At 40.0% G+C, this 14,035-nt stretch overlaps 1 protein-coding gene across 2 annotated transcripts in view; it reads left to right on the top strand.

The window, feature by feature from the left end:
• The window catches only part of SIAH3 (siah E3 ubiquitin protein ligase family member 3), a 231,123-nt gene that overhangs the window by 138,600 nt on the left and 78,488 nt on the right, over positions 1-14,035 (top strand). Inside the window, exon 1 of one of the 2 annotated variants that reach the window (XM_055244550.2) lies at positions 9,526-9,863. The exons of the other annotated variant lie outside the window; for it this stretch is intronic. Coding sequence (XP_055100525.1) covers positions 9,729-9,863 — 135 coding nt within the window. The 5' untranslated portion in view covers positions 9,526-9,728. Of the gene's footprint in view, positions 1-9,525; positions 9,864-14,035 lie in introns of those variants that run through there. 2 annotated transcript variants of the gene reach the window in all.

The raw sequence follows: 14,035 nt of genomic DNA, 5'->3' as shown, positions 1-14,035 counted from the left end.
CTCCCAGCTCCCATATTTGAGCCCTTAGTTCTACCCACTAGGTCATTCATTCTTTTCCATGAAAGGTAGCCTATGTTCTCTGCTGAATAGTTTTCTGATCTTGCGTCTTGCCGGTAGAAGCTTGAGGGTTCAAAGGCCTCTTTCGATTTTATATGGATTCTGCAAGCTTTCAGTCCAAGCTCCTGATATTTCTGCCAATTTACTTCTCTTAAAAACTTCATGGATCTCCTGTGATTATTATTTTTTTGAGGTCTTTATTCTCCTTTAAAAATTTTTTTTTAATTTTACTTTAAGTTCTGGGACACATGTGCAGAATGTGCAGGTTTGTTACACAGGTATACATGTGCCATGGTGGTTTGCTGCACCTATCAACCCATCATCTAGGTTTTAAGCCATTCATGTATTAGGTATTTGTCCCAATGCTCTCCCTCCCCTTGCCCCCCACCCCTCGACAGGCCCCGGTGTGTGATGTTCCCCTCCCTGTGTCCATGTGTTCTTATTGCTCGACTCCCACTTATGAGTGAGAACACATGGTGTTTGGTTTTTTGTTCCTGTGTTAGTATGCTGAGAATTATAGTTTCCATGTCCCTGCAAGGCTGCAGATTTCCTGTGATTCTTATTGTAGCTTACTCAGATTAAACACAGAATAAACTCTTCTCAACCTTGGGCTTCCACTAAAAGCCTTTTCAAGATCCTTTATGTTTTCATTAATATTCCCAACTCCTATCCACTACCCAACTCCAAAGCCACTACTAAATCTTAGGGTTTAGTGATGGAAACACTCTATTCCTGGTGCAAACTCTATATTAGTTATCTATTGATGCATGACAAATTACGCTTGGAGAAAAGTTACCGTAAAACTTAGTGGTTTAAAGCACTAAACATTTATTCTGTCACAGTTTCTGTATGTTAGAAATTTGAGAGCAGCTCAGCTGGGCAGCTCTCATAAAGTTGTACTAAAAGATTTGGCCAGGACTATAGTTATCTAAAGGCTTGACCAAGACTTTGGGGTCTCTTTCCAAGGTGTCTCATTACATGGCTGGCAAGTTGGTACTGGCTGTTGGTAGGGAGATATTAGTTCCTTTCCAAATAGGCCTCTCCAGAGGGTTAATGGAATGTCCTCATGGCATGAGGGCTGGTCCCAGAGCAAGCCATCCAGGAGAACAACAGGCAGACTGCAATTCCTTTGACAATCTAGGCTCAGAAGTCAAACATCATTTTCACCTTTTTATTACAAGGAAGTCCCTATGTCTGGCCCAGTTTCAAGGGAAGAGGAATTTGGTTTTACCTTTTGAAGGTGAAGATATATTTTTAAACTACCCAAACACTACTACCAACAATAAAATTACTAAAAGTAGTTAAAATTTTCACATTTGTTTTTGTCCTTTGATGGTATCTTACTAAGGACTTCTAGTCAAATTACTATGTCTAAATTCAATTAAAATTGTTCTCTCTATGTGCTTATGCCACCAACTTGAAAAATAGTTGATTTATTTTGCTTTTGACAAGTTTTTGTCAAAAGCAATTTTGAAGAATTTCTTGTTTTGTAATTTTATAAAATAATTTCAAGGTTTCAATGTCAAACTATAGAACAAGGTATATTCAGAGAAGTCTGGCTTCATTTCTGCATCCTCTGCTCTCTTCTTTTCCCTCCTGTATATTAACTTTGTTTTCAGTTTTTTATTTATTCTTCTTTTTAAAAAACATAAATAGCTATTCAAATAAACATGCATTCCTCATTCGAAGATAAACATTTGCACATTGTGCACACTATTCTTCATATTTCTTTCTTTATCTACAAGTATAACCTGAATTAATTCCATAGTAGTATTTGGAGGTAATTGTTTCTTCTATGGCTAATGGTCATCATTGTGGAGATATGTATAGTTATTCAACCAGTCCCCTATGGAGGGATATTCTGGAGGTTCCTAGTCTTTTATCCTTACGAATAATGTTTCAGTGAATAGTGTTATGCATATGTCTTTCTTTTTTTTTTTTTTTGAGACGGAGTCTCACTCTGTCACCCAGGCTGGAGTGCAGTGGCTCAATCTCGGCTCACTGCAAGCTCCGCCTCCTGGGTTCACGCCATTCTCCTGCCTCAGCCTCTCCGAGTAGCTGGGACTACAGGCGCCCTCCACCACGCCCGGCTAATTTTTTATATTTTTAGTAGAGACGGGGTTTCACCGTGGTCTCGATCTCCTGACCTCGTGATCTGCCCTCCTCGGCCTCCCAAAGTGCAGGGATTACAAGCGTGAGCCACCGCGCCCGGCCTATGCATATGTCTTTCTACATTTTTTACAGAAACATATTTTCATAGCCATAATTTTTTCTGTATTGTGGATAGACATACCTTAAATACTTTAAGTCTACTTCTATTGTAGACATATAGTCTCTTTCTGTTTTTTTTTTCCCAGTAGTATACATGATACAACAGTGAACATCCTTGTACTTAAATCTTTGTTGAAATTCTGATTATATCATGAAAACAGATTTCTAGAAATTTAGTTAGTAGGTCAAAGTTTATGAACCAGCCAGGCACAGTGGCTCAAGTCTGTAATCCCAGCACTTTGGGAGGCTGAGGTGGAGTTTTAGACCAGCCTGACCAACATGGTGAAATCCCATCTCTCATAAACATACAAAACTTAGCGGGCTGTGGTGGCACACACCTATAGTCTCAGCTACTCAGGAGGCTGAGGCAGGAGAATCACTTTAACCCAGGAGGCAGAGGCTGCAGTGAACCAAGATCACACCGCTGCACTCCAGCCTGGGCACCAGAGCGAGACTGTCTCAAAAAAAAAAAAAAAATTAGAAACCATTTTAGGCTGTTGGTATATATTGTCAAATTGTTTTCAAGGAAAAGGTTCAGCAAGTTTATATTCTCAGAGGTAGTAAATCTCAGTATCTCTCATCAGAGAGGTCTGGGCTCAAATCCTACCTTTACAAATAACTAGTTGTGTGACCCTGGGCAAGTTATTTGATTTTTCTGAGCCATAGCTTCCTCGTCTGTAAATGAGACAAACATTATTTATGGTTTTGTGGTAAAGAAAAAAAATAAGATATTTGACTACATATGTACTTGAATACATAGGCCAAGTATTTAATATAGTTCTTGACATATGGCAAGTATTTAAATGCTTGTTTTTATTATTCTTGCCACTAGCAGAAGAGAATGTCAGCCTCATAACAGATTCATCAGCACTGGATATATATATATGCTCCTCCAACATACACTTAATACAATGGCAGCATGATCATAGGATAACCGCTATAGACCCACCCTTGATATATAATATAATATATGTTACATATATTATATATAATACAATATTTTAAATAATTATATCATTTTAATATTCAAATATGTTTTCACATAATATTTAATAATAGTAAAAATATAAAGTGCTGATTTAAAGGGTAAAAGAATGTTATTTTGTTTTAATTTTCATTTCTTTGATTTCTTGTTCTGGTGAACTTTTTTATTTTCATATTAATTTTTATTTTTAAGACTTTTATTGAGGTATGATTGAGATGCAAAAATCTGTACATATTTAATGTGTACAGCTGGATTCTGGAACTCTCCTAAAGCTATTTTTATCTATAGATGGTGGTTCAGTTTGTGGGGGATGGAGGGTGGGGATCTCCTATTTTACCATCTTGTTGACCTCATCACTCCCTACTTACTCATCTTTTTATTACTTCTTCTGTGTACTCTGTTTATATTCTTTGTCTATTTTTCTATATGATTTTAGTTCTTTAAAATGCATGTACAAGAGTTCTTCATTAGAAATGTAAAGCTTTTCTCATACTAGCTGCAGCTATATCCTCAATATTTTGTTTACATTTCCATTTTATTAGTTAGACATTATTTTGACATACAGAGTTTAATATTTTATGTAATCAAGTATTTCCCTTTGTGATTACTTCAACAGATTTTTAAAAATCTTTATGAAGTACTTCACTATTTCAAAATTCAATTATTTGCTCATTCACAGGTTATTTTAGTGTTATTGAGGGCATAGATCTTATGTACAGAAGAATGCACTGATCATACGTTCACAGCCTGATGAATTTCCATGAAATGGACATACTCATTGTATCAGTTTGCTAAGGCTTCCATAACAAAGTGCCACAAACTGTGGGGCTTGGGTAACAGAAATTTATTGTTTCACAGTTCTGGAGGCCAGAAGTCCAAGATCAAGCTGTCAGGAAGGTTAGTTTCTTCTGAGGGTTGCAAGAGTTTTTTCATGCCTCTCTCCCACCTGCTAGTAGTTTGCTGGTCATCGCTGGCCTTCTTTGGCTTGTGGATGTGTTGCCCCAATCTGTGCCTTCATGTTCACAGGCCGTGCTCTCTTATATGCATGCCTCTGCCTACATTTTTCCTTTTTATAAAGACACCAGTCATATTGGATTTTGTCCCACCCTAATGACCTCATCTCAATTTGATGATCTCTGTAAAGACTCTATTTTCAAACAAAGTCACATTCTGAGGTGCTGGGGGTTAGGGCTTCAGCAAGAATTTTTGGGGAGAAACAATTCAATCCATAACATTAATGAAACTAGGACACAGATCAAGACAGGATAGTGCCAGCTTTCTATAAGCCCACCTCACATGCCCTTCAGCTGTCCCTCCTTGCCTAGGTTACCACTCTCCTGATTTCTCACACTGTAGGTCACCTTGTCCTTGAACTTCCTATAAATGGAATCACACATACATATTCTTTTGCATCTGGCTTTTCTACCTGAAACTTATATCTGTGAGATCCATTTGTGTTATTGCATTGGTGCATGTAACAATAGCTCATTCTTTTTCATTTCTATGTGGTATTTAACAGAGGAAAAATAATGTAATGTATTCATGTTATTGCTGATAGACATTCAGGTTATTCCCAGTTTTTAGCTCTTATGAATATGTTGCTATGAAAATCCTAGTGCATATCTTTTGGTGAGGACATGCTCACATCTCTGTTGTTTGTGTATGGGGAGTAGAATTTCTGGGTCATAGAATATGTATATGTTTAGTGTTAGTAGATGATACCTAATGGTTTTCCAAAGTGGCTTCTAACAATATATGAGAGTTTTGGTGTTCCACAACCTCACTGGTAGTTTCTGTTATTTATACAAACATGTTTTTGATAAGAAGAAGGTAATGATGGTAATGATGATGACAGCTTCTCATTGCTACATTTATCACAAAAACTAGGCATTTGGCTGGTCATTTTATCTCTAGTTACTCATTTAACTTTTAAACTGTGCTTTAATGAAACTAATGGCTTTATTTTACAGACAACAAAACTAAGCATAAATGAGGTTAAGTAATTTGCCCAAAGTAACAATAACTAACAATTCAGGGTTTGAATCCAGATTTGTCTGATTGTTAATCCCAGACACTTTCTAGTACAGGTAATATGGAAATTTGGTTGCCATAAAAAAGAAGGGGATGTCCTAGGCTTCATGGGTAACATGAGGGGATTGGTGTGTCTCTTGCAAAGGAGCCAACTTGGTAATAAGAAGTGATCATAACTCCAAATCTGCACCTCAAGGCTAGTTTGTGCCACCCTATTTTGGGACAGTAATCATCGACTTTTATTATTAGGGTAAGTTCCAAACATCGCCCATTGAATGATTATTTTTAAGACTGTCTCTAGGAACAGATTGATGTACTTCATATTCTAAAATAGAGTGACAGAAGCCAGTTTTGGGGTACAGAGTTAGAGCTAGGGCTCAAGTCTGAAGCCAGGGAAAGAATCTGTAGTAGCAGGTGTGTGCTGCTAGTCTCATGGCTGATATGGATCGGCACTCTGCAGCCCTTCAGGCTTCACCTTCCCAGTTCTGGTCTCTGGGTAATATCAGGAACATTTACCCTTCTGAGTATATTGCACTTAGAAAAATTTTATTTCTATTATAATAGAAATAAATGTCTATTATTCCCATGTCATAGTTGTGGGAATTGAGCCTTGGTGGGGTTAAGATAACTGACTGAGGTTATAATAAAGGAAAAAAGCTATATAATAATGGGTTTGCTCCAGGTACACAAGGCTGGTTCAACATTTAAAAGTCAATTCATGTAATTAATTACATCAACAGGCTAAAGAAATAAAATCACCTGATCATATTAATAGATGTAGAAAAAGCATTTGACAAAATCCAACACTCATTCATAATAAAAACTCTCAGTAAAGTAGAAGGGAACTTCTTCAACTTGATAAATAATAACTACAATAAACCTACAGCCAACATCATATTTAATGGTGAGAAAATAGAAGCTTTCCCACTAAGATCAGGAACAAGGCAAGGATGTCCTCTCTCACCATTTCTTTTCAATATTGTACTGGAAGTTCTAGTTAATGCAGTAAGACAAGAAAAGGAAATAAAAGCTATACAGATTGAGAAAAAAGAAATAAAACTACCTTTGTTTACAGATGACATGATTATTTATGTAGAAAATTCAGAAGAATCAACAAAAAAACTTCAAACTAATAAATGATCATAGCAAAGGTGTAGAATACAAGGTTAACACATAAAAGTCAATTGATTTCCTGTAAGTAAACAATGACCAAGTAGAATTTGAAATTAAAAACACAATACTATTTACATTAGCACCCAAGAAGACATAGTTGTAAATCTAACAATTTTTCAACAAATGGTGCTGAAACTGGACATCTGTATGCAGATTTAAAAAAGGAATCTAGACACAGATCTTACGCAATTCACAAAAATTAACTTGAAAGTAACCAAGATATCCTTCAGTAGATGAACAGATAAATAAACTGTGGTCACCCAATGGGATATTATTCAATGTTAAAAACATATGAGCTATCAAGTCATGAATAGACATGGATATTAAATGCATGTTACTAAGTGAAAGAAGCCAATTCAAAAAGACTACATACTATATGGCTCCAATTACATGACATTTTGAAAAAGACAAAACTATGGCATAGACAGCATAAAAATCCGTGGTTGCCAAGAGCTGGGGGAGGTTGGTGGGACGGAATGAATAAGCAAAGCACAGAGGATATTTGGAGCAGTGAAAATACTCTGTATGGTACTCTAACAATGGATTTGGGTCATTTGACATTTGTTCAAACCCACAGAATGTACAACACCAAGAGTGAACCCTAGTATAAACCATGAACTCTGGATGATGGTGATGTGTCAATGTGGGTTCATTAATTGTAACAAATGCACCCCTAAGTGGGGGGTGTTGATAATAGGGGAGGTGGTGCAGGTGCGGGGGTAGGGGCAAAATGAGATATTTCTGTACTTTTCTCTCAATTTTGCTGTGAACCTAAAGCTACTCTAAAAGCATTAGGTCTGTAATTTCTTAAAAATCAAGATAAAATTAAAGGAGCATAGATTTTTATATCTTAAGCACAAGCATGAGATTACCAACATAAAGTTATACATCTTTGACCTATTTGATGGCATCCTCATTTTGCGTACAATCATTTTATTTTAAAGATACCTTTTCCAAAAATAAAAACCCAGCAGAAATCCCCATTCTCATGGAACTTACTTCTAGCAGGATGACAGAAACAATACATTTTTAAAAAGTAAAGAAAAATGAAACAAAACAGAACAAAAAATCAACACAATTGTTCCATTAGAGCCAAAGATGTAAAAATAATTTGAACCTTTCTGAATTATGAATATATCTTTAAGGAATCTATAAGAGTATCTACACACTTTTAGTTTTTAAAACAAGTAAGCCAATGAAAGGACATTGTTTTCCCAATGAATTGCTGACAGTTTATTTTCTGGACAATTCAAACTTTAGAAAGCAGATTCTGGTATTGTGGGCCAGCAACTCTTATTATATGCCATGTAACAAGTGGCTCCAGGGACTCATGTCCTATAAAAAATCACATTGATGTGATTTTCAAATGTTGTCATCTTCTAGTTTGGTGCCAGTGTCATTATTTTAAAAGTGCAAAGTTTCCATTTTCAATTGGTGTTCAGCTTGTCTCTTAAGACATTGGTTTGGTTTTAAATGCAAGTTAAAATGAACAACCTGGGCTCTGTCCTGGCATCAATATACTTGTGCATTATTTTTATCCTGTATGTTATTCTGTTGTTAGTTTAATTGCCTGACCAGGTCACAGACATAGGTGTTCCACGTGTGCATATGTTTTGCATACATTACAACCCAAGCATTGTAGCCAGAGCAGAACAAGAGCCACGTGGGAGGGGGCTCACACTCACAGGGTACAATTCACAGTGGGGGCTGATCCTGCTCCAGGCAGCACTGGATCTGGCCTGACTTCTCAACAGAGAAACAACCAGTGAAGAGGGAAAACACAATACACTCAACTCCCCTGCTTTAGCTGCAAAGACTAAACCATCAGAGCTAGTCCCGAAAAACCCAAAGCCCTTCAAGTACTGCTTAGTAATCTTTCTTCAAGAACCAGCGGCTTGGCGGGCGCCTGTAGTCCCAGCTACTCGGGAGGCTGAGGCAGGAGAATGGCGTGAAACCGGGAGGCAGAGCTTGCAGTAAGCCGAGATGGTGCCACTGCACTCCAGCCTGGGGGACAGAGCCAGACTCTGTCTCAAAAAAAAAAAAGAACCAGCGGCCTCCCGCGCCCCCCACCAGCCCTGTTCTGGGGAGCAAGGACATGTTTGCAGTCTGAGGACTGGAATGCCCTCTGCCTGTGCCAGCACAGAAATGTGCTGCTAGCATTTGCAGAAACAAGTAAGTGATGTGGTATGTGCATCCTTAATCTCTATTTTAATGTCTCCAACAATCTAGTGGTTAATTAGCAATTTGCTGCCCACCAATATGCAAATGAATGACAAGCAAAGGTTCTCTGCATCTGTAATTGTTTTGCTGATTTACAAGCCTCTTTTCTCTCAGTGTAGGTTTTTCTGTGTGTGTGCATTCATGCATCAGGGATTTTATTATTTTTTGAAGCATACTCTGTGCATTTTTATCCTTTAATACTTTCAGACTTCAGTAATCACAGTATTTTGAAAAAAGAATATATATATAGTAATATATATGTATGTGCTTCCCTCCACCCCTCAACTCCAAATGCATTTGTCAGGAATTCTTTTCTTTGATAAAGAGTGGAGAGTAAGATTTATCAAGGGGCTGTAATCCAAATTGCAGGAAGTCAGAACGCAAGATTGAAAGATACACATTTTTGCTGCTGCCAAGTCCTTATCTGGAATCAGAGTCTAGTAATATTATATTTTCTCCCAAGCAGCTCTGGTGAGTCGAGCCACGATCTGCGTTATCCATCTGCCTACTTTGGAGCGGGGTGTTGTACTATTTGGCGGCTTAAACGCTTTACGTTCTTGCCAGGGCATTAAGAAAGGCTCTCATGTTAAATTAAGTCAATTAATAAATGGAGACACATTAAGCAATCAATTTTGTCAGCCTATCTCCCCAGCATTAGGTATGGTTGGCTGTAATCACAAGATAAATGCAATGTGCTGATCTATGGTAATGTTCAATAATACATTCTCCGCCAGGCTCAATTCATCAGGGAGTTTCGGTAGGGAAGGCATTTGTTATTGGCTGTCTCTGCACCTCAAGGATAACATTTCTGTCCTTTTGATTGGCCGCCTCACTGCTGCAAGATTCTAACCGTCTTATTTTGATGATGAATAGGAAGGCGCGCTAAGCCGGGCTGGAGCGGAGTGTCTCAGAGGCTGCGCTCCTTCCAGGGCCCAAGGACTTACAGCTTCCTCCGCTGCCTTCCCGGACCAACAACCCCCCAAAAGTTGTGATGCTTTTCTTTACCCAGTGCTTTGGGGCTGTATTAGATCTCATTCATCTCCGGTTTCAGCACTACAAGGCTAAACGAGTTTTCTCCGCTGCCGGGCAACTTGTCTGTGTCGTCAACCCCACACACAACCTAAAGGTGAGTCGCTGTGTCATTTTACCTTCACCGGGCTCAGGTTCAAGTCCTTTCTCGGAGGCGGCAGCGACCCTCCCGCGAACGCGTGCAGCCCTTTGCAAACCCAGGTGGCGGGGGCTGGGACGGTGTCTGGAACCCGGCGTGTTTGCCTCGGCTCACTCTCGCTCTCTGGGTGACCGAGTGCTGTTTCCCCAGCTGGCAGGAAAAACTGGATTGATGGTCTGGTGTCTTTCCCCGACGCTGTCAGCCTGAGAGTGGCGTGGGGGGCAGAAGTGAGGGTGGTGGAGGGAACAGGGGGGCGTCCCCATCACTCCCCCTAATATTTGTTAGCAAGTGCTCAGGAGACAGGATTTGAAGTTAGCCAAATTGCTCTCTGTCCCATGTGTTGGGAGAGGTGGTCAAACGAGGATTTTAGAAGCTACTAGGGAGTGAGGAATCCTGAAACAGGGACTTGCAGGTTGGTGGGGTGGGGGTAGGGTTCTTTCTGCAAAGTGTCCTTGTCCTCAGACGTGTGTGTGTGTGTGTGTGTGTGTGTGTGTGTGTGTGTCTGTGTGGTGTCGGGAGGATTTTGGCTTATTTCCTTCCTGCTGGTTAGATGCGCTCGGTGTACTGGAGCAGGATTTGCCTGGCTTGTGTAATAATGACACCAGCTCCGAGCTGCTGCCGCGCTGCCTGGAGCTCCCTAGGCAGCTGGGTGCTGGGTTGCTCGCCGCTGCCTAGCTGCCCCGCGGCCTCTGCATTTGTACCTTCAGGTCAGTGCCCCTTTAGAAACCAGACAAAATATGGGGTCCGGCAGAGCCGCTAAACATCACAGCCAAGACTGACTGGGAAAGGAACGATGGGCCACTGGCTAGGGGTGGTAGGGAGGAGGGGAAGTCAGGGGGGTGAGGGCTGGGGAGAGGGTGCAGCTGAACTCCCTGGATGGGAAACTCAGCACCTTGCCTGTCTCCTAACATAAAAGATGGACTCATTGGAAGTTCCTTTCCTGTCCTCCTGTGTAAGGCAGGCAGGACTGAGTGCCGGCGGGAGGGGCCATGTCTGCAGCGCCAGTGCCTGGCAGTCTCTGTGAGGTTAGATCTGTCCCTCTGACCACTGCTGTTGGGCAGGAAGAGCATTGCCTGTTGTCCATTACTTTATAAACTCCCACGGCCAGACAGTCCTCAGCTGGAGCCCCGCAGGTCAGCGCTGATGGGTGTCCCCACTCCTAGAAGTTCCGCGGAAAGACAGCTGCCTGGAGCTGCTGGGGTTACATGCCAAGGCCAGTCCTGGGGGAGGGGAAATGGACTGTCCTGGGACACCTATGGCGCATCTGACCTAGGATCTGACTCTTTCTGGTACCCCAGCTGTGACGAATGCCATCGCATGCAACCGTTCACACTTTCTCTTGCCTGCGCGCTCTTTCCTCTCATTCCACTATTTCTTTTTTTGCTTTTATAGCTTAGTTTTATAAATGAGAATTTACTACCAGTCATACTTGGCAAAGCAAGTATATAGTACACACATTAAAATACAATTCTGAATTCCATTTTATGGCCACTTTTGAGACAGCATTCAGACTTCCATTATTTTGTCACTTTGCATTAGTTAGTTCCCTGGGGCAAGAAATTTTGTTTACTTCTCTTTTGTATTTTAATACCTTTAAAAATTGCTTATGAGACTTTAGCATTACTGGAGTTTGAATTTATATGGTTCATTGACTGCAGCTGATGACGGAGAATAGAGAGGTGTTAAGGTCTCTGTGTGGAGTGAGGGGAAACCACTTGTGTATATTTCTCAATGATGTCTGCCTAGATATTGACAAGTCGTCTTGCTGCCCTGACCCAGGAGTTCAGAGTCAGGGTTGGAGGCCTTGAGTCATCTCTGGCCAGCTGTGTGAACTTGAACTCCTCCTCCACCTCTTTGACCCTTCCCTTCCTCACCTTTTAAATGGGCTTATGAATATCTGCCCTTTCTCCGCCTCAGCTTTTGAGACTGAAAAGAGGTATCAGAGGTGTTTCATAACTCTCCTCTAAAAATAATGTATGTTATTGTATATATAATTTGTAGAGTTCCAATAGCAATTACAAAAGTTGTCACTTAACACCTTCAGGCAATTTAGAAATCATATAATCAGCAACATAAAAATGGATGACATATGCTTTGAGAGGCCATGGCTCATTTTTTCACTTACACTCTTTTTTTTTTTTTAGTTCTTTTTTTAATTTTTAATTTTTTATCATTATACTTTAGGTTTTAGGGTACATGTGCACAATGTGCAGGTTTGTTACATATGTATCCATGTGCCATGTTGTTTTGCTGCACCCATTAACTCGTCATTTAGCATTAGGTATATCTCCTAATGCTGTCCCTCCCCCCTCTCCCCACCCCACAACAGTCCCCGGAGTGTGATGTTCCCCTTCCTGTGTCCATGAGTTCTCATTGTTCAAGTCCCACCTATGAGTGAGAACATGCGGTGTTTGGTTTTTTGTCCTTGCGATAGTTTACTGAGAATGATGTTTTCCAGCTTCATCCATGTCCCTACAAAGGACATTAACTCATCATTTTTTATGGCTGCATAGTATTCCATGGTGTATATGTGCCACATTTTCTTAATCCAGTCTATCGTTGTTGGACATTTGGGTTGGTTCCAACTCTTTGCTATTGTGAATAGTGCCACAATAAACATACGTGTGCATGTGTCTTTATAGCAGCATGATTTATAGTCCTTTGGGTATATACCCAGTAATGGGATGGCTGGGTCAAATGGTATTTCTAGTTCTAGATCCCTGAGGAATCACCACACTGACTTCCACAATGGTTGAACTAGTTTACACTCCCACCAACAGTGTAAAAGTGTTCCTATTTCTCCACATCCTCTCCAGCACCTGTTGTTTCCTGATTTTTTAATGATGGCCATTCTAACTGGTGTGAGATGGTATCTCACTGTGGTTTTGATTTGCATTTCTCTGATGGCCAGTGATGATGAGCATTTTTTCATGTGTTTTTTGGCTGCATAAATGTCTTCTTTTGAGAAGTATCTGTTCATGTCCTTTGCCCACTTTTTGATGGGGTTGTTTGTTTTTTTCTTGTAAATTTGTTTGAGTTCATTGTCAGATGAGTAGGTTGCAAAAATTTTCTCCCATTCTGTAGGTTGCCTGTTCACTCTGATGGTAGTTTCTTTTGCTGTGCAGAAGCTCTTTAGTTTAATTAGATCCCATTTGTCAATTTTGGCTTTTGTTGCCATTGCTTTTGGTGTTTTAGACATGAAGTCATTGCCCATGCCTATGTCTTGAATGATGTTGCCTAGGTTTTCTTATGGTTTTAGGTCTAACATTTAAGTCTTTAATCCATCTTGAATTAATTTTTGTATAAGGTGTAAGGAAGGGATCCAGTTTCAGCTTTCTACATATGGCTAGCCAGTTTTCCCAGCACCATTTATTAAATAGGGAATCCTTTCCCCATTTCTTGTTTTTGTCAGGTTTGTCAAAGATCAGATAGTTGTAGATATGTGGCATCATTTCTGAGGACTCTGTTCTGTTCCACTCATCTATGTCTCTGTTGTGGTACCAGTACCATGCTGTTTTGGTTACTGTAGCCTTGTAGTATAGTTTGAAGTCAGGTAGCATGATGCCTCCAGCTTTGTTCTTTTGGCTTAGGATTGACTTGGCGATGCGGGCTCTTTTTTGGTTCCATATGAACTTTAAAGTAGTTTTTTCCAATTCTGTGAAGAAAGTCATTGGTAGCTTGATGGGGATGGCATTGAATCTATAAATTATCTTGGGCAGTATGGCCATTTTCACGATATTGATTCTTCCAACCCATGAGCATGGAATGTTCTTCCATCTGTTTGTATCCTCTTTTATTTCATTGAGCAGTGGTTTGTAGTTCTCCTTGAAGAGGTCCTTCACATCCCTTGTAAGTTGGATTCCTAGGTATTTTATTCTCTTTGAAGCAATTGCGAATGGGAGTTCACTCATGATTTGGCTCTCTGTTTGTCTGTGATTGCTGTACAAGAATGCTTGTGATTTTTGTACATTGATTTTGTATCCTGAGACTTTGCTGAAGTTGCTAATCAGCTTAAGGAGATTTTGGGCTGAGACGATGGGGTTTTCTAGATATACAATCATGTCATCTGCAAACAGGGACAATTTGACTTCCTCTTTTCCTAATTGAATATCCTTTATTTCCTTCTCCTG

Source organism: Symphalangus syndactylus, chromosome 15, assembly GCF_028878055.3.
Source record: "Symphalangus syndactylus isolate Jambi chromosome 15, NHGRI_mSymSyn1-v2.1_pri, whole genome shotgun sequence".
NCBI classification, from domain to species: domain Eukaryota; kingdom Metazoa; phylum Chordata; class Mammalia; order Primates; family Hylobatidae; genus Symphalangus; species Symphalangus syndactylus.
Note: the sequence above shows the minus strand (reverse complement) of the source record. Positions and strands in the feature narration are given on the sequence as shown.